At 42.0% G+C, this 21725-nt stretch overlaps 1 protein-coding gene across 2 annotated transcripts in view; it reads left to right on the forward strand.

Moving 5' to 3' along the window:
• Positions 1-21725, forward strand: part of RUNX1T1 (RUNX1 partner transcriptional co-repressor 1) — a 164916-nt gene that overhangs the window by 98222 nt on the left and 44969 nt on the right. For both annotated transcript variants that reach the window (XM_078687050.1, XM_078687049.1), the window contains exon 2: positions 19982-20119. In XM_078687050.1, the coding sequence (XP_078543176.1) occupies positions 19982-20119 (138 nt within the window). The remainder of the gene's footprint in view (positions 1-19981; positions 20120-21725) is intronic.

The following is a 21725-nucleotide window of genomic DNA, read 5'->3' on the forward strand; positions in this document are numbered from 1 at the left end:
GCCCTCACCTTGAAAAAGCAGTTATCCTGCCAGGAGGTCAGTGCCCACAGTAATGAGAATCCAATGATTCAAAGCATGCACTTGTTCCCAAAAGTTTTTTTTACCATCTCATTTAGGCATGACCCCCTCAAAACTGAAATCCGAAATTCACGGGCAGATCCCAGGAAAAAATGCTTTCAATTTATGATTAAATCCTCTTGTACGTCCTAGCAAGTGATCAACCTGTATGTTTTGTGGTACCAGAATATTGTAGAGAGAATGCAGTCTTATCATGTCCTACATGTTACCCCATTGAAGTTATTCATGGAAAATCTATATCCAACAAGATGACACTTTTGCAAACAATGTTTAAGACATGTGTTGTATAACGAAAGAAGACTCCAAATCCGGTAAGATTGCAGGTAAGCAGTTTAATACAGCAGACAGAAAAGTAACAGGACCGTAACCTCATCTGGCCAGGTAGTAACTGCCACAGAATGGAATGGCAGACAGTGACACAGAGAGAACTATGCAAGCAGTCTAGAAGGTTGGAGCCAGAGCATGCAGGGAGAGGACAGATAGGGAAAAGCTATGTACAACACATCTCCCTCCTTTGGGAACAAAATGAAAACAAGGGAAAGAAAGAGCAAAATAACAATAACAGCTGTTAATGAACATAGTCACTCAAGTAAGCTGGAGGATGACGGGAACGTGGACACCTTGAGGAGACATTGGAAGAAGAAACACCAGAGGTAGTATCAGAACACTCATGCATATCATCACACGCAGACGAAGGAGTATCGCCACCACCCACCTCCCCCCGTACAGCAGGTGAGTCACGCGACTCGGAGTCTTGTCGAGCAGACAACATATAGCCACTGCAGCCTGTCTCAGAAGGAATAAGATCGGAATCATGGGTATTGGAGACCTCCTTCTGATATAAGGCAACCCTTCTGTAGTTCCACTTAGCACCATTCTCAAGAAGAACAAAATGGGGAAAAGCTTTCTTAACCCGGAAGGGACCAGTGAACTTAGAAAGGCCCTTGGAGTAGCGACCCGGCTTAACCTTGACCAAATCGCCAGTGGAGATGGGAAGAGGGGAAATATCTGAAGGGGAAGAAAGCTTGTTATCATCCCTCAACCAGGAAGGAGTTAGCTTGGACACAGGGGAACGCCCTCGCATCAGTTCAAAAGGGGATTTTCCAGCCTGCCCATGGGGTGTTGAGCGGTAAGCCCAAACCAGCTCTTGTACACGCTCATCAGAAAAACACCCACTAGCAACTGACATCTGTATAACACCCTTGACTAGTCGGTTGACCCTTTCACACAGACCATTGCTTTCGGGATTATAAAGACAGGTGCGGTGATGAGATATACCACATTCACGCAAGAAACAAGCCATTTTGGTAGAGGTGAGCTGGGTGCCGTTATCTGTAATGAGAACTGAAGGATAACCCTCATTCACAAAAACAGACTTGAGGAAAAGAATGGTGGAGTCAGTTGTAATCTCCTTCATGAAACGTACAGTCAACCACTTAGAGAAACAGTCAACAACAACCACCGCAAAACGTTGATTTACGGGCAATTCGCACATAGGGCCAATGAAATCTAAACATATTGTGTGCCAAGGCAAGCTTTTAAAGGAAATGCTGCCAACAGATTGAGAACCAATGACCTTGAGACGCTTCTCTCCTTCCATGCACAAGGAGCATTTGACAACACACTCCACAGCATCACTGTTGATTGAGGGCCACCAGAAATTTTCTTTTACACGCCGCTGAGTAAAAGTTTGACCCAAATGGCCCTCATGAGCTAAACCAAGAATCCTGCCCCTCAAAGAGCTTGGAGGAACATAACGATCGCCCCTCATGAGAACATTTTTCCCACACACAGACAACTCATTGACAACCTTAAGAAAGGGTCTGACAGCTGGTTCCACGGCACTTTCTCTTCTCGCCCCCTTGAGAACAAGATCAACTACAGCTTTCAAAACATGATCATCATCCATGCCTTTGGACCACTCCTCAGCTGAAAAGGAACTCTCACACAAAGACACGACATCATGTAAGGAGGCAACAGCCTTGTCATCGCCCTGTTCACACAAGGAATCCCCGGGGTTGGGAAAAGAAACCGGGAGACGCGATAAACAGTCGGCTTGTACATTCCTCCAGCCGTGAACAAATTCAACTTCAAACTGGTAATCCTGAAGGCGAGAAGCTAACCTGGCCAGCCTAGGGGAGCCCTTGCCTGTACCACCAGGTGCCAAAACATTTACTAGGGGTTTGTGATCCGTGCGAAGAACAAACCGAGAACCCCATAGATATGTTCTAAAGTAGTTAACGCCCCATGCAGCCGCAAGAGCCTCTCGCTCAATAACAGAATAGTTGACCTCAGAGGTCGACAGAGGCCTCGAGGCGAAAGCGACAGTTTTCTCACCACACTTATGTTTCTGGAGGAGAACAGCTCCGAGACCAACACCACTGGCATCAACCATCAAAATAGAAGGACGTCTAATGTCAAAGGGTGTGAGAACACCTGAAGACTTAAGTTCAGTTTTGATACAGTTAAAGCAAAACTCTTGCTCACTCGTCCAAGAGAACTTGACCCCTTTCTTTAGTAAAACTCTTAAGGGAGCAGTCTTTGAGGAAAAATCTTTGATAAACTTAGAATAAAACTCAATTAGCCCCATGAAGGACCTGAGTTGTTCTTTATCTACAGGAGGAGGAGCCAGCTCTATCGCTTCTAAGAGATTTTTCTTAGGCCTTACACCCTCAGCAGAGAGACAGAAACCCAGATATTCAACCTCTTCAACCAAGAACGCACACTTCTCTCGGCGCAACGTGAGACCCGCATCCACAATTCTACCTAAGGCATTGCGTAAAACATCATTGTGCTCCTCCAAGGTATTGCTAAAGATGAGGATGTCATCTTGGAAGAAGATAATTTTATCTAGCCCCTTGAACACTTCAGAAACCATGCGCTGGAAAACACTGGCAGCAGAGATTAGACCAAACGGTAAGCGAGTAAACTGGAAAGTTCCCTCACCCGTGATAAAAGCCGTAAGATGCTTTGAGGCATCATCCAGACGAATCTGGTGATAGGCATGCTTGAGGTCTAGCTTGCTGAAAAACCTAGCTCCCTTAAGGGTGGAAACTAATTCGCCTATATTAGGTAAAGGGAATATATCGGCCACCACACATCTGTTCAAGGAGCGTAGATCCACACAGAAACGAATCTTGTTGTCAGGTTTGAGCGAGATGACAACAGGAGAAACCCATGGGGAGGCTTCAATCGGTTCGATAATACCCCCCTGTAACATCTCATCTAAAACAGCCTTGACCTCAGCCCGCAAGGCAAAAGGAACACGCCGCGCTTTGTGCTGTACGGGAATACTGCCCTCTTTTAACAGTATCCTGTGTGTGTACCCCTGTAGCTCACCCAGTTCCTCACGAAAAACCTGACTGTGACTGGCAAGTATGTCATCCACGTAACAATCATCCACAACAAGAACGGGATCATCAGCTCTGGGATTGACAATAATGTGTAGATCGTACTGGTGAGAACGACCCAGTATTGCGGGACCATCCACAGACACATAAATCTTGCCCTGGGTTGACCTGTTCTTGAAAACAATCATTGCATTGAAGTAACCAAGGAGGTTAATTTTTTCCCCTTGGTAACCGGATGGAAAGATGTCACAGACCTCCAAATGTTTGTTACCCCAAACCTCATACAACATAGACGAGGGAATGATAGTCCACTTGGACCCAGTGTCAACCATCAAGTCAACGTTTTTTCCATCAACTAAGACCTTTGCTTTAATAATACGCTCCCTCTTCTCATCACACGCGCACACTGAATCATACAAAATCAGTATTTTGTTGACATCACGCTTCAGTTCATTGTAATCACACACCACAGTAACCCTCTGATTGGCTCTATTCTTACACACTTTTGCAAAGTGGCCTATTTTACCACATTTTAAACATTCTTTGTTATTAGCGAAACAAAATTTTGCATCAGAAGAATGAGAATAACTCCCACATCTAGAGCACATTTTAGACACAAACTTGTTACTAGGTTGCGACTGTGATCTACTGAATGGCTGTTGAGACATATTTTTCTTTTGTAATACATAACCTTTCTTTCTGACAATCGCAACAGCAGCAGTTTCATCATCACTGATATCGCTATTAGTTAATTTATAAGATACTTCCGCAACCTTGGTATCCGAACTAGATTTTGATAACTCTTTAATACATTTTTCGCTCTCCTCGACCACCTTAGCAAGATCGATTGCTACCTTCAGAGTAGGGTTCTTAGTGGCCCACAAGCGCTCCTGAATTTTTCTATTGTTGACCTGTACCACCAACTGATCCCTAATATGCTCGTCAGCCATTTGACCGAAGTTGCATTTGACTGACAACTCACGAAGGCGAGCAACAAAGTCATCAATACTTTCGCCCTCAAGTTGTTTATTTTTGTAAAACCTATAACGTTGAAGAATTAGGTTTTCTTCCCTTCCAAATCTGTTCTCCAGTCTGGCAATGGCCTCTTCAAATTCATCCAAAGGTTGTGACGTGGCGGAAAGAACTTGAGGTAAATATTTAAAAAGTCTTTGCCCTTCCTTGCCTAATGTGGTCATCAGGATGGCCTTCTTACGTTTGGCAGAGAAGCCCTCACCATCCAAGGCTTCAATGTAGTCATTAAACATAATGACCCAGTCTTCCCAAGGAGTGGAAGGACTGCCAGGTTCAGTTAGAAACTGAGGAGGAAGAGCGATGTTTATAGATTGCGCCATTACAGACCAGCAGCCAAAACAATATGAATACCAAGCACAGGGAGTTCAGTGTCGCAACGAAAGTACAATTCTTTTGGACTTTGCCTAGTAAAAAGATTCAGCGCTGCACTTCCTAGCGTTAGGAGTAATCACCAAATGTTAATAAATATCGTATCATTCTTATGAACTTTGACCAGTAAAAATGTTCGGCGCTGCACTTCCTAGCGTTAATGTTAATGAATAACGTGCTTACTTGTGTGGAAACGTTGCGTGCCAACGACTTTAACTTGAAATGAACGAACTGCTCGCATCGGACTGATGAACTGCACAGATCGGACTGAGGAAGTAAACAAAGATGGCCGCCAGCGTATGTTGTCACGAAGGTCACGTTAATGACCTTGCGTAGACACCACGCAACAACCGGAGGTCCGTGCAGTAGTGCGCAGTCAATGCGCGAGACTCAGCTCATTCTGTGGCAGTTACTACCTGGCCAGATGAGGTTACGGTCCTGTTACTTTTCTGTCTGCTGTATTAAACTGCTTACCTGCAATCTTACCGGATTTGGAGTCTTCTTTCGTTATACAACATTTTGGCGACGAGAATGGAATGGCAGACAGTGACACAGAGAGAACTATGCAAGCAGTCTAGAAGGTTGGAGCCAGAGCATGCAGGGAGAGGACAGATAGGGAAAAGCTATGTACAACACCATGATATTCCCGTTAGACAATATATTTGATATTCCGATACACAAACCTAAGTAAAGTGTCCTTATTTGTATAAAGACATTAAAGTATTATGCATTACTGGTTTGCAGAGTAGTAAGAGCGTTCCTCCTATGTTGTGTCTTTGTTGTAAACTACAATTGGGAGTGCTACCCAAAGGTATTATTTAGCAGACCCCTGTGACTACCACACTCCCTACTGGTGGGAAAATGGAAGTTACAAAAATATACTTATATTCTTGCTTTGTTTTCCAAATACACTCACAGTTCTCCTCAATGGTATTGAACACATGTTGTGGAAGCCATTGTCTACCAGTAACACAAAAGCGCAGCCAAGACCACTTAAACATGGCGGCCACTTTCCGCCTAATTAACAGAAAGGATGAGATGTGCGGAGCGGATCTAGATTCACCAACATACAGCCTGCGGTTTTGCTCGTACATCATATTTCGCCTGCATGGCTCAGGGCAGTATTTTTCGCTGCTGCTGATTTCGGTATGCAAATCCTTCAACGCATCAAAGGCGGCGGAGAGGGCTGGGCCGGCTTCCTCGGGTCTGAAATGTGCACCTTTATTCCGATCAGCATCTGCTTGGAGCCTAATTACAGAGACAGCTCATTAATGATGGCACTTTTAAGCACCGTCGTTCATTAGCATGGCTTGGGAGGCAGGAGGCCTCGCCCCTGCTCTCCTGGTCGCGGCTCGCCGCCCTCCGCTGCCCTCCGCTGCCCCCGCTCAGGATAGTGTTGCTGAGGAGGAATGTGAAGGCGGCAGTGCGGGCTGAGCCGAGCAAGTTTACTCAGCACTTCCAGGATTCCTGAAATGTTTCAAGATATCCTGCCGGCCTGTTAACATCTGCGCGTCTTGTGAGGGGGCTGCGTTTCTTCCAGCTGTGCTTTGGTGTGAGATGGCGGAAGTGGAAATAGATGAGACTGGAGCAGCTGCCCTCCGCTAATAACATTTATCATCTCACCAGCTCCGAGGGGCCCCTTTTCACGAGGACGTGTTAGCACTGAGGTCCACTTGCACGGCGCCAGCAGGACGCCATGTCGTCAGCATGAAGCGTAGGACGGCCGCCATGGGCTGCAGGTGTAAGTGAAGCTTAAGGTGGTGAGAGGCAGCCCATAAAAATGACTGCACCAGCACGCGCTGACAAGATGTAGGCACGTGACAGGCATTCTGGCCTCGATAATGAGTCCGTCGTTATTGCTCTGTTATGTACTGCATTTGATAGGTTATGTTATGGGTTTGGCATTTGATAAATACGGACTTGACGTGGAGCCCGATGATAGACAGATCCCTCGGGCCACCGTATTCTGAACCACCTGCTAGTGTGACGTAAGAGATTCGTTCACAGCGACCAGGACGGCATGTCTGTAGCCCAATAGTAGGTTTGACCAGCTGAAGAATATCGGCTGAATTTGACTGACGATAATATCCGACAATTATTTAATTTCGATGCATGCAAACAGTGGTTTGCATGGAAGTTTTCCAAGGCACTCATGATTGAGGTTTGCTTGTGGAAAATGCTACCAAGGCATCTGTTAATTAAGAGGACACATACAAGATTTGTGCCTAGGCTTACACTACCAAATCAAAATATTCTGTGAAAACGTAAACATGTTGATAGTTTAACTGTGTTTGTCTAATTCCTGTCTCTAAACATCATGTCTGAGTCTCATTTTGTAATGGGATTCAATGTAGGGGTGTTGTTCCCTACATATGTAAAAGAGAATTTAACATGTAACGCCTCTAATTGGTTGCATTTCATTTTCCCTTAGATACCATGATGCATGATGCTAATGATGCCATTAATCAGGTTTGGCAAACAAAATGTGTCTAACAAAACCACTTTCCTTGAGTAAACAGAGTACAGTACGAGATAGTGTATCGGTTAGCGGCCTCCTTGGCTTGAGATGACGTGTTGGGTGGGGATGATGGCTCTGAGACATTCAGTGCACGTCACACTCAAAATCCATGAAAACAGTGTCAAATTAAGTGCTATTTTAGGAGCTAACCATTCACTGTTTTAAACCAACTTTAACTCAACAAGGGCTAGTTGTAGAGCTGGACAGATTTGATTTCCCTTAGGGTATTTTAGATGGATTTTTACAGCACATAGCGTTACCACGGGCTGTCTTTTCAACTTGCTTTCGGGATTTTCAACATATAGTCTGCTTGGAGTTATGAGCCGTAGCATGTTTGTAATTCTCTTGCTATTTACAATTGGTGTGTCTTATTATTGATAAAATATTACATGACATAGCTGTGCAGTGATGGGTGTGTGAAGAGATGCTAATCTCTGAAACACCTACTTATGGCTTAACAAATGTGTACTGTACTAATCACATTTATGAAGTCAGCAATGAGAAAGAATATTTAATACTAGTCTACATTGAAGGAGGAATATCAGGTCCATTCAATCTGCCCATCTCGAAATTTTTTCAAAAATGTTATATGTTACTTCATGTTCACATTTCCTACTTATATCACATCCTAACTAATGCAAGGTTAATTTGGCAAGGTACTGACCTTTAGGCCAATAAAGGCTAAACTAATTTTACAAACCACATACGTGTGATGGCTCAGCCACCACTTCCCCATCACCATTAAAATTGTAAGCCTCATTCCATTACAACAACTGCAAAACATCCCACAACAAATATCAGCTGCACGCAATATTTTGTGTTTTTTCTCCTAGTTGTACATCTGCGGGAAATAATGAGAAATAAAGCTCAGTTTTTGTGCTTGAGTTTTCTCACAGTGTTACCTGAAACACACATTATTGTGCAAGCACATTTTGACTACATATTTTGTCTCTTCTTGTAATTGTTGTGAAGTAAATAACTGGGTGCTAAAAGCGTTTTAATATGAGTTTTACTTTGCACTCAAAGGGAGACTTTTAGAGTGTTTTAACTTTTGCCTGCTTTCATTCTTTTGCATTTGTATGCTGATGGCATCCAATTGGAAAACTGCACTGTAATTTATACAGTAAACCCCTTGTTATTGTATGTGGGCGACTTTGAAGGGTATAGGATCACGGGTCTTAAAAAAGGGGTAATAGTATCATGGTTTTTAATATTCTGACCTTCCAGTTTGATTTTGAAGCTTGTTTCCTTTCTAAAAAACATTCGAGATTGATGGCACTTGATTCTGGCTCAACATTTGCAACTCAATTCAATATAATATCCAACCTGAAACCATTTCTCCTGCAACTAACTGTTTCTTTCTCTGACCTAAAGAGTCCTGGATGTTGTTATTGTGGATTTGATGTTCTTTACCTTATTAACTGCAAGCCTGTCTATATGAATCTTATGAAGAATTTTCATCCAATATGCATAAGACTCAAAGTGTGGTAACCCATCCTACAGCAGGAAATGTACAGTGATGCAGCAGGTCCCATTGACCTCTCTGGGACTCTCACAAGCAACATATTCCTGAATAATCACACATACCTCGAATGAGCAATCCATAGTAATCTGACTAATCAAATTATATTTTAATTTAGTTATATGTCTTTATTTTGTCAGGTGCCACATTCTGGGAACTTCTCCTTTCACTTGGAGAAAGGCCACACGTTTATGGCATCCCAGACAAGCCCCTACAGAGAATAAATCATAGTATTCAATACTTGTTGATAAACTCTATTTTGCCACTTTCACACCCATCCTTATATAATTCATTGAGCTGAAGAAAAATGATCCAACAATGAGACACAGTGAGATTAGTCTCGTTTTGTTCATTCTCATTAACTGAAATTTGTGTGCAATGCAATGTGTGCAAAGTTAGCTTTAAACTTTGGACAACACAATCATGTTTACAAAATTCAATTGAAGTAGACATACTAAGTGACTAAACAATTATTTGGAGTCCTTTGGAAAACACGTACAGAGGACTCGCTTGATGTATCTGGAGTAAGCCTGTATTAGCTCAGTACCAAAGAGGAAGCTGTACAATCCCTTCTCCTGAATATGCCGCATCAGTTACCAGAGAGAAACTAAATACGCCATCCCAGAGAAATACCAGGTAACAAGATCTCCACCAGCTTTGCAGTGAGACGCACTTAGGTATTTACTACTTGGCAACAACAATTAATTAAATATGGTAATCCACTTAAGTATTGCAAAATCGGCTTCCGTTGCACTATGCTAGATGGATGTGTACACCTTTCTGCGAAATAAGACACAGATCCATAACTAGTCCATTGATAAGAATTACACTTTGATAGAAAAGATTAAGTACTTGTGAAGTACACACTAGTAAAGTTACACATTCAGGCAACTTAGCTGATTAAACTGCAACATTATGATAATAATTCATGTGATTTGATCTGCGACATTTAAATCTTCTTGAGGGCTCGACCAGAAAAATAAATTCAATTTGCATAAAATGAGTTGGTTTTACCTGACTCGGGAAAAGCAAAGTAGTGGGATTTATATTAGAATACGAGGAATGCTTGGTTCATCACTAAAGTTATTGTCTTATTCATGCAGATATACTATTGCATGCTTTGCACCCAAAACATGGCTATTGATGTCTCTATCTAAAACAAAACCCAGTTTTATTTTGTGTGTTGCAAGTTTATTGAAATCTGGAGTGCACACAATTTCAAGTCACAAATGTACACTTATCTGGTCTACATACAATTTACAATTAGACAAAGTTGATACATTTCACTTGATTAAACTGAACTTCATGAAGGCAGTTTTAAATTTTGCAAAATTTAGGAACTTTAGAACTCTTGCCAAGTTTTTGAAAAAGGGTCAGATAAAAATTGTTGAGAAATTAGTACAACCTACTTCTAGAGAATTTTCTGGCAACATTTCCTTTGCCAGTAAATTCTCTAAAAGTAGTTTTTAACCGGATGTGCTAACTTGGGTGAAGTATACAAACTTCGCAACTATAAAAGGTGCAGAAATGTGTACTTTGATAGTGAAAATATAGTTTTGCTCATCTCTAATATGATTCGACTGAAGAAAGTGGAGGCCACATAAAAACCACTGCCAGATGTCTTTCATCTAGCAGCTGAGAGTACTAGATCCTCTAAAACTATTACTCTGTTCTACAGTGCCTAAATAGAAATGTAAATCAGGCTTACAATAACAATGCATACAGACAGATTGCACCAATGATCTGCAATTTAAAAGTGGCAAATTGAAGTTCTGTAAATTTCACCACAGGAATGCTTGTGAACCAAGCAGCGTATGCAAATCTGGAAGCATTTACAAATTAGTTAACTAATTTTAGTTGTTGAACCCAATGTTTCTTTTGTGCTGTCTCCTGGCTACCAGTGCTGTTTATGGTGCTCCAGTTGTCGCGCTCCTTTCTCCCATCAGCCTCCAAATGTGTTATTACTATCATCTTCTGGCCTAAAGTTTTGCATTTGTGACCAGATTTTTATTGATGCAGCTCTCAATAGTCATTCGATTTGTTAACGGTGAGTCAACTGAAAAAGAACCAGGTGAGAATGGCATTGGGCTCTCCTATGGAAGCAGCCACCTCCATACACGACTCTTAAAATTGGTTTGCCTGCAATCCCTGAAACCTAGGCACATGCACACAAACTTTGCTGCCTGTGTTAGGGCTCCTAGATGAATTGAGTAGGCCCAGAAAGAAATGGCTGCTGCCATCTGGAGCTAATATTAAATGTGCCTCTCACTCGAAATATAAGCTACTAAAACTGTATGAATTTGAATTTGAATTTAAAATATTTGTATAGCGCTACATACACCATGCGGTTTCTTGGCGCTTATGAAAGCTAGTTTAACAGTAAGAGCAACAAGCCAGTGAAGGGGAATTTAAAATCAGATAACATTGGGAAAGGCCTGGGTAAACAAAAAAGTCTTAAGGTCTTTTCGAAAGAGGGAATAATGTCTAGCTAGACGTAGGTGGTCAGGAAGGGAGTTCCAAAAGGATGGTGCCAAAGTTGAGAAATTGGTTCTGCCCCATTTTTTACGTCGGTAGCGGGGTACATGGAGAAGAGATTGGGAGGATGATCTAAGCTCCCGAACAGGGGTATACTCCTTTAACAAAGAAGAAATGAAGGCAGGAGCCGTACCCTGGCGCGCCTGGAAGACCATGCAGCCAGTTTTAAAAAGGGATCGCTCCCTAACTGGAAGCCAATGTAGTGCCTTCAGTAAGGGGGTGGAGTGATGGGAACGAGGGAGACCATACACCAATCTGGCCTCCTGGTTTTGAACCAGCTGGAGCTTCCGCAAACTATACGCCGGTATACCGTTGTATAGCGCGCTAGCGTAGTCCAGCCGGGAGATCACCAGAGCGGACATGATTAGTTTAAGTGCAGGGGAGGAAAAGAAGCGAGAGACAGAGCGAATAGTTCGAAGAACAAGAAAGCAAGAAGATACAACAGAGTTAATTTGTGAATGAAGATCAAGTTGGTTATTGATCTTGACACCCAAAGTTTTGACTGAGGAAGAGGGAGTGGGAGGGGTTCCTAAGGAAGAAGGCCAGAATAAGGAGTTCCAGGACCACCCGTAAGGACCAATTCTGTTTTATCGGGGTTCAGCTTCAGATGGTTGTGGTTTTTTACATGACTGTATTACAGTCATGTAAAAAAGAATGCTGCTGCTGCTTCTTCTCAGATGACCTGTCAGCAGTATTTGAGGCCAAGAATGCAATATTCTCTAAAATCATTTTTTTGTTGTTGCAGAATGCACTTAACTTGTAGTATTTTTTAACCTGGTGACGTTGCCTTAGAATCACCATACCTCTATATGTGAGTGTTCTCTGATGGACACACGAATTTGCTTCAGTAGACTGAGCTAAAATTCAGAGCACTGTCTTAGTGTAAGATCTCACCTCTCACACAAAGCCTTATGAGCCAGCGAAAGACAATTGTAAAAAACGTAATTCTACATGTTCGGGGCATGTAGCTGGTGACAACAACCCCAAAGCAAGGTGATGCAAAATCTATAATGAGGTTTACTATGCCATGCAGATGCTCCCTGCGAGGACCTGTTATGCTTGGTAAATATGGTGTAACGCAAGGCAGCACAAGTCACTGCCTTGTATTACACTGTCCTAGGAAGGCGTTACATGGGTGGAGCGTGGGTGTTCCCACGCATCCACCCACATATTCTGAAGCATTCTCAGATTAACCAACACTGGTAGACCTGGGAATGCGTCAGAAATGTACGCCTGCCTATAAGAAGGCACGTGAGTGGCAATCTGCAGCACACTTAGAAAGATGAAAATGCCTCTAAGTATTATTTTCCCTCAGGACGGTGTCCGTTCCTGCACAAAAACTATCCTGCTGTAACGCAGGCAACCTAGCACCACGTGGCAAGGGTGCCTGCTTTGGTGCCAGACTGCAGATTGTGTGCTAGTGCAGGCAGAGGACAGGAATGCGCCATATCTTGATAGATATGGCGCATTCCTGCCCTCTCCCTTTCATGCAGTGCAGCAAGTTGTCTTGCTCTGTTGCGCTGCGTGGAAAAATGTTAAATCTAAGCCCTTATATGGACGTTTTTTAGTGCTGGACATTGACTGTGCTCACTGCTTGATCCTAAAATACACTCCTTATGTGATACGTACTTCGATGTTTCTCTATCAACATAACGGATTTTCTGGTTCTATATGATTTGTAAATTGCAGATGATTATAGATTGAAACATGTGTTTTAAATAGTAAACTAAAAAGGGAAAGAATTATGTATGAGATAATATAAATTACCAGTACTGCTAGAGATTGCATTCTTTAGTCGGGGCATTTTCATAATTTTGCTAAAATAGTAATTTTGCGTTTGCTGTTGTATATAGTACAAATGTATTTCTATTGATTATTGATAAGCGATATTAAAGTTTTGCTGAGACACCTTAATCACCTTAATTTTTGCACTCAGCATATTCATTTTAATCATGCGCCATTGACAAATAATTCAGGAGCTTCTATCAATTCCGAAATAATGTTATCACATTTATATGTTATCTAAAGAAGTCAAAACCACAAACAATATCGTTATCAGCTTACAAACTTTCAGCATAACAAAGAAATATCCATATTTTAATGTCTCTAGACCCTCCTTGCCAGTCGATAGTGAGAAAGGCCAGAGTTCAAAGATGGAGGAGAGGAAATACATTCTTACAGCTTGACTTAGGAGAAGCCACTTGAGATCCTAGGGTTCAGATACCCATGGCTATGAACAAGAATGAAATACTGTGTTCAGAACAAGGGCAATGTTGTTACAAATACCTCAGAACCACCCAGGAGGAAGCCAAGAGATGTCTTGAACAATAAAGTTCTGCTATTGCTCCAATCGGAGGCAGGCACCGGTGGGGTTAGACCATCGACATAAGGTTTGTTGATATGACACACATTCCATGCTTGTGTTCCTTAAAAGATATGGACTGCATCTTAGTTGACTATAATTTAGATCAGATCCTTGGTGCCATACCTTTTCAAGTCGTGTTACATTCTTTACTTTTTGCCTTTATTTCTTAAATGTATGTACATTTTTTGATTAGTGTACTAATAGTTTAAAGTCCGAATTCGGTTTTAATAGACTTGGAACATTGACTATTCATTTTGAAATGAGGATGCATCAATCGGCTTTACAAATCTAAAGGTTTTTTGTCAACATTTATCGAAACAACCAAATACAAGGCATTATTGATTGGTGCCACCGGCATAGAAATAGGATATAAGAGGGTACTATAAAGTTTGACTTGTTGGTTTTACTATAGACAGATTTGACCATTGGTTCAGATCGTTCCCCAAATCTTTCATTGAAGCCTTACACAATTTTTTCCAAATGGCAAATGATTGCCCTTTCCTGCAACAGATGAACAAATATTAATTTTAGACCCATGAGAAACACATTTAACATCTGAACCTCAAAAATGTCTAGCTACTTCACTATCCAAATCAAAATCTGACAAGCATGTGCAGAGTAATATAATAGACCTAAATATGAATGTTGTAGGTAAAATATTTTTGCTAAAGCAATAAACAACTGAGAATGTTAATTTAATGAAAGTTGTGGTCTTGTCTCTAGCAAACAATTTTATTATATTCTTCAGAAAGAGGGAAATTACAGAGACAGTGCATGTAAATGTTTGCATTAAATTGTTTCTCGAAATGGGGAAAGCGTTGATTCCTTGATGGTTTTGTCTTATACATCAAACTTAATGAGTTAAGTTTGTAACACTCTGACCAAAGTAGAACATTTATTCAGAATAAAAGACTGCCTGGTGGGAAATGAACTCAATAATTTCTCAGAAATAAAGACATCTCTGCATATTTTTCCCTCCTCTTTTGTTCATTTCAACAAGCAGCAGCAGGAATAAGTAATGTAATTGGCCGATTAGGTAGAAATCAGCTAGTCGAATTATTTACTTGGATAAATCAATTGCTTATGCCACATCAGACATGTATTCACCACTCACAAACATCCAATTGGTATAGTGTAAGCCCGTAAAGTACATTCATTCAAAATGAGTGTCTGATACAAAGAGCATAACTCTGTGGAACAAAAGAATTCTTCTGGGTTGCAGGACCTTTCCAAGTTGGCTTTACTGCATTCACTAATTTAAAACTGGGAAATGCTTCTGTGGTTATATCATATCTTTCTAATGAAATCCAACAATATATGTTTCCAAATGTTTCTTTAAATGTAATCCAAAACAAATGTAGCCCCTCTTTGCACGCTGGAAACACGTTTTTTGAATTTATCTGAAATCTCCCAGTGCAGCGGATATTGTTTTTGTTTGGGTGTATTAGGCGGGAAGCGTTACGGTCTCATCGATCTCCTCCGTGGATTGATTGCAATGAACAGCATGGAATGAGTTGCAGATGGCCTAGTGTGGTTTGAGGCAGAGGACCTCTGAGCACAAGCCCCAGTTCATCAGTGTTCGGTGGGCCCTCCTTGTCGGATCTGAGATGACAGCAAGATTACTGAATGGAAATCTAATGAAATCGGATTTTTCCTGTGTCTCCTGTGACTACGCTTTGATTTCAGTTAACTGGTTGGGGAGCGTAGGGTCAATTTTTTGGTCTTACTTTCATTCTTTTGAAGTAGGCCGTATGGTGAAGAACTTTAGAAGTGTAATGCAATGAAAGCTTAGGAATAAACAGCATTTCCAGTCCGAAGGAAGTGAATTAAAAGATATAGTAACTGCCTTTCCTTTCTGCTGTCAATTCTCTTCTTCTCGTTCACTAAAATTTGAACCTTAATGTATAACACTATACACCTGGAACAGGGTAACATATTAAAGATTGGCCAGCATGCTAGTGGCTAATTTTCTGTTTCATTGTTATATATTGCAGAACTTACTATACAAGCCCAACCTAATGGTAGACTGTGCGCTATCAAACAGCAATAACATAACACACGATAACATGTACTGCTTTCCTTTTCATTCCTTTTTGGACATTACCACATTTTCAGTGTAATTATACTCATAAAAAATATCTTAATTGAACGAAATGCCACAGAGGGATCAAATATGTTGATTGATACCTAGTTACTAATACATTCCCATTGACTGCATCCTTCTTTCCTCCTCTCTTTCTCTGTCGCTTGACTTTTCTTCCTCAGAGTTTCACACTATCGAGATTAACTGCTATTGTGTCCTCTCTTGATTACTGTACTCCCTGCCACTTTCAACTTTATTTGCTCTTTAACTTTTTCCTGCACTTTTTATATGTATCTCTCTCCCTCTCAATCATTCTCTCATTGTCTCGCTCACTCTAACTTTGATTATTGTTCAATTATTCTTGTTTTTGTGCTCTCCCCTTCTTTGCAGCTTTTTCTGTTCTTATCTGATTCTATCACTCTGCCTTCTCTTCCTCTCTTATTCTCACTCATTCTTTTGCTCTCTTTATCCTTCACTTTCCCTTACTTTTTAACTGTCCATTATTCATCTCCTTCCTTTCTCTTTTCTTGGACTATTCTCTCCCACCCTTGCTCTTTTGGTCCCCTTCTCTGTAACTCTCACTCTCTCTATTTACCTTAGGCTCTCTTGTCCTTTAACCTCCGCCTTGCAATCCCTAGTTAGTTTTTTCTCTCCCATGCACTCAGTCACACTCTCTTTCCTCCATTAATCCCTTTCTACACACTCATACACATTGTTTCTGCCTCAATCTCTCTTTGACACATGAACATGCCTTTTCCCTCAACCCTGTTCCTCATACACCCTCTAACCCCTTAATCTGTCTCTGTCTCACTTACATACAAGCTTTTCCTCTGACTCACAAATTCTTTTCACTTTCTCACTCTTTAACTCCTCTCTCTTTCACACATACACACATACTTTCTTCATCTCACCAGCTCGCTCTCTTTTTCTACTTTTTCTCTTTTCTAACCTGCTGTCTCTCTTCCCTGCTCTTGCTTTCAGCTAAGCCTGGGCAAAATGCCCGTTACATGGACGTAATTCTGTGTACTTGTGCCTTCTGCTTGGAACAATAAAATTCCCAAAATGACGTTACCACTATGCTGCATAATTACACATTGTTTGTAACAATAATTCAGCATAAGCTCATGCGAGCAATGCAAACAGCAAGAACGTGAGCGGCTACTGTTTTCAACGCTTGTGCTTTTCAATGTAATTTTTGGAGCAAAATGTGCCTTCTCATCCATAAAAGACTCGAGGATCTATTTTGCACACAAGTACTAAATGCTGGTTTTACATTTCCTATAATTTGATGTCATTTCATAATTTGTTTTCTAATTTTTGCTTATTTACGTGACTTCTGCACACCTCTAACTCTCCCCGCTCACAAACACTTGTTCCCAGTGGCGATCCTGGTTGTACCTCCTCTTTCTTTCTCCCCCTTTCTCACTCACTCACTGTCACTTTTTCCCCTTTCCTCCCACATGCTTCAAATATTGGTATCTGGACTGCTTTCTCTTGCAGTTCACTCTGAGTGTTAGCAGAATGGAAACCAGATGGAGCAGCAGTTCCCACTGTTATCTCACAGCTCGCTCTGGCATGGCTCCCACACCCCCTCCTTTCTTGGCATGGCAGAAATATTTGCCTTCATGTAGGAGGCCTGCTCTCAGTGCTAGCTCTCCCCACTGCTGCAACATGCACTGAAAGCTATTACATTCCTGGAGACAAAGAAAGCGAGGTTGGTTGAGGTGAGTAGAGTAGGACCTGGTACCAGGGACAGCACGAGGCATTTAGCTGCTAATTATGCAATTGGAACAAGACTTATTTGCTCCAGTTTTCCATAGGCCATTAGTTTCCTGCATGTGAATGAGTCTGTGTGTTGATTCTGATGTAATGTTAAAACAGCGAAGTGTGGTGCAGCATGGAGACAATAAGCATGTGGTTAATAATAATAATTCCTAAATGCAAATTTGATTTATATACCATTTCTAAATCTAGATCGCCAGCACTTCACCCCAAGCCCTGCCCTGTGTTTCAGTGTCTGCAAGGGGCTGTGCACAAACTGTTCACACTTTAGTGAGCTGCATACTTTTTCCAAACGAGCACAGAGTTAAGTTATGTGTATTCCGGGTGAAATAAATGAAGGGCATACGTTGTGTTCTCAAAAAGAATCTCTTACTAAAAAGAAACATTTTAGATGCAACAACAAGGCCTTCACCAGCCTTCGCAACACCTGTGTCTGCTTTTATTCCTACCGAGGTCCTCTTAGTTTAAGCATTTCTTTGTTCTGAAAAATATTGGAAATTCATTAAGTGCCCTGTTCCACTGTAGATAGAGTTGGTCTTCATTGATTGGGAGATGCTGTTTCAGATTATAAATATTCAAGCAGAGAGTTTCCTACCCGTTTACATTTGTGGCCGCTCCAGCTGCACTCAATTTGCCAACTGTGTTCAATTTTCCGAAATGTTATTTACTTGTAACTCAGCGGAGCTCTTGTGTAGCGGTTCCAAGTTTGTCCCTGTTTGTTATAGAGGAAAATGCTTTTCCAATCCACCATAATTTGCGTCGCATGGTATTTCCTGGTGAGCAGCCTCTCTTCTGGGGGATTGAACGATTGCTCTTCCCAAGAGCCAAGGATAAGTGCTGCACGAGCAAACCGCCTGCCTTTAAGGTTTTAATGCTGAGCCCATGAGAGGCTTGGGCAGGATTTCAGAATATGCCATAGAGTCGAAAGAGAATCCTTCCAATTGGCTTCTTAGTTTTTGCTGTGACTGTTTTATGGGTACTTAATACAGCTTGCGTGCCTAGAAAATTGAAGCAATATTGATTTGGACATGGCATCCATGCAGCTACTTGTACTCTTCTGTGAATGTAACGCATGTTTGATAACATTTTAATCATCTCAGAATGGTTTACATTTTCCTTTCTAGTCTTGACCGCTTACTATTCCCTCAAACAGTCCCTTCTAGTCCATCTTTAGATGGAGGTGGCCTTTCATAGTAATACGGTAAGCGTGCTTGGACAAACATGATGCTGCTGCTCCGGGCTGCAGGCGACAGCACTGAGAGTGCGCCAGGATTTCTGTCAGAATGTATGTTCTCTGCTCCCTCCACTTGAACCCTGCCCCTGCTTGTTCTGCAGGAAGGCTTCCTGATCCCATTTTTCTGATGAATGAGGCTCTGCAGATGCAGATGGGGGCAGGGCTAATGGAGATGGAAGGATAGGTCCTAAAATCCCCTCTGACAGTTATAAAAGGAACCATGACAGAGTTATTTATACAAGATTTTTCTTTTGAGGCTGCAACTTCAACATAAGCTTTTTATAAACATGATAACATGATTCCTTGTTTTGCAGGGGTTGCAAGGAAAGATATTAGAACATGCTTACACATTTCATTTGAATTTAATTTGTTTAATTAACATTTCAGTGCTAATTTTGTGCGGGTTCCTCTTTTATTTTTAAACTTTCAAATATTAGGTAGCACCTCTGTGCATTACGGGGTGGCCGGGGATGGGGTGGCGGGAGGTGGGGAGGGGGCTGAAATAAATAGGGCTTCGTACATGCCCCACCACTAGGTGAACAATGCAGCTTTTCTCTCTGTGACAGAGTGGGAAATATGGCCAGGAGACATTCAGTATTGAACCTACTGTGTCTAATGGTAACGTAAACAAAAGATGGAGCGCGGGCAGCAGGTGTTGCGAAAAAGACAGTCACGCGCAGAGCTGGCTCAGAGGACTATCTCACCTGTACGCAGAGCATCAGGTTTTCACATTTCCACTGTTGTCATGAGGGTATTCATTACCGTCCTGCCTCCTCAGCAATTATTTCCTTTCTTGTAATGTTGAGGCCTTGAAGTGAGGTGGTAATAATGCCTGCGATGCGTCTACTGGGGTAGCATCTGTACATGCTGGAAGTAAAAAGCCGAAGCTATTAGGGCCCTGTTATCTGTATGGGAACACCATCTGTGGCGCTTCCTAAGAGAGCAGCTCCAGGATGTCATTCTGAAAAGACGAGCCGGGATAGGTCCATGCGCTCCTGCATCTAAGATGCCGTCGCACCGTTTCTTCATGCATGGGGTGGGAGGAACATTAATTTCTCACAAAACACATATGTATTCAAAGGGATAACTAAAGCTGGTGTCTTTGTCTTACAGATCGCACTGAGAAGCACTCCACGATGCCAGACTCACCTGTGGATGTGAAGACACAATCCAGGCTGACACCGCCAACCATGCCGCCTCCTCCGACTACGCAAGGGGCTCCAAGAACCAGTTCCTTCACTCCCACAACATGTAATTGAACTTGTTTCAACTCCTGAATTTTCAGGAATCACATACTTTAATAGTAGCTTCCTTCATGTGAAGCACAAACTATAATTTTATATAATTATTGAACTCCATTTTTGGGAAAAAGTAGAAGCAGCTTATTTTGATGTGAAGACCAGTTACCATACAGTTCTTGCGTTAGAGTATGCTTTATAACACAGTACAGTTCACCTGAAAAGTGTTATTGCGGTTTCCAGTGTGTAGTGATGATGTGCTGGTGGGACAATGACTATTGGGAATGGAAGCGAGCTAATCATCCCTCACCTGGGCTTAGCAGCAGAACTATCATAGACGGGCAGTTTCATTTTCTCTCTTGCTCACTGACCACATAAATTGTGACAGCAATTCGAAAAGTAATCCAAGACTTTCGATATGGAATTCATTCTATGAAGCGCTTGTGTGCAATTGATGGCGTGCCACAAACATGGCTCCTTTGCCAGGATGTGCATGTATGAACTCTACAAGCAGACTGTTTTTATCCATAGCAGAATTGAACCCATTACTTCTAAAGTGCATTCTTATTCACTGCCAGCTTTGGAGGCTGAGAGTTAATGATGGCCTGGCCACAATCTGAGCCTGTGGATTCCAGTGTGTGCAGCCAGCACAGCTGCTGTGCATGCAGACTAAGGCGTCTGCATCACCCATGGATTTTGCTCCTTGTAGATCAGCTCGGTCCTTGAGTTTTGCTTAGGTGTGATGCACTATTTCAAGCTCTTTTTTAAGTTGTCAAACCTGTCTGGGAAAGTGAAGAGTGCAGGATGAGCGGCGAGTTCACCCGAGGCAGTTTCCCTTTTCTTGCTCAGTGAATTTCATCAGGTTTTTGTCACTAACGCTGGCTCCACTTGACAGCAGGGAGATGTTTTTATCTCCCCTCATCCTAATGGCATACTATTTTCGAAAGATGAAAGACCGCTGCGCTTTGAAAGCTTTCAGGCAGCCTGATCGGTGTTGGTAGGGCTGCGGCGGGATGCCGGCGGAGTAAACACCAATTTCGCGTCTTTTGGGAGTGTGCATCTGTTTAAATGGGGTTGGTGTTTCTTATCATTTGAATGGAGCCTTCAGTGATGGCTTACCAAGCTGTATCCACTGGCATTAATGCAGACTTGTCTTCTGTGCTGCTGTGAATGAGAAGGCTTCTTTGGTGCTAAAGGGAGAGGCATTCTCACTCTCTCCATGTGAGTGCACAAGGATAACTTTTGTTTCGAAAACAATCCTGAATCCTCTGCCTGTTTGGATGTATGTCGTTACTACGCATGCATTTATAACTCATGCCTTTACCACGCAGGTTTTACAACGCAAGTCATTACAACGACTTGCGTTGGGGGTTGCTGGATAGTGAATAGTTTAATTTACTATTCCAACTCCAGTCCCCGTGGATAGTAGGGAAGGTTTTGGATAGTAAATTAAACTATTCCCTATCCTACAGCACCCCGCAGCGCAAGTCGTTGTAACGACTTGCGTTGTAAAAGTTGTGTGGTAAAGGTACTGCGTGGTAAAAGTTGCGTTGTAAACGCTGTTCTCCGCCTGTTTGCCATGATAAATACCCATGGATGTATGTTGTTATCTGGTGTTA

Source organism: Lissotriton helveticus, chromosome 4_1 (assembly GCF_964261635.1).
Source record: "Lissotriton helveticus chromosome 4_1, aLisHel1.1, whole genome shotgun sequence".
NCBI lineage: Eukaryota > Metazoa > Chordata > Amphibia > Caudata > Salamandridae > Lissotriton > Lissotriton helveticus.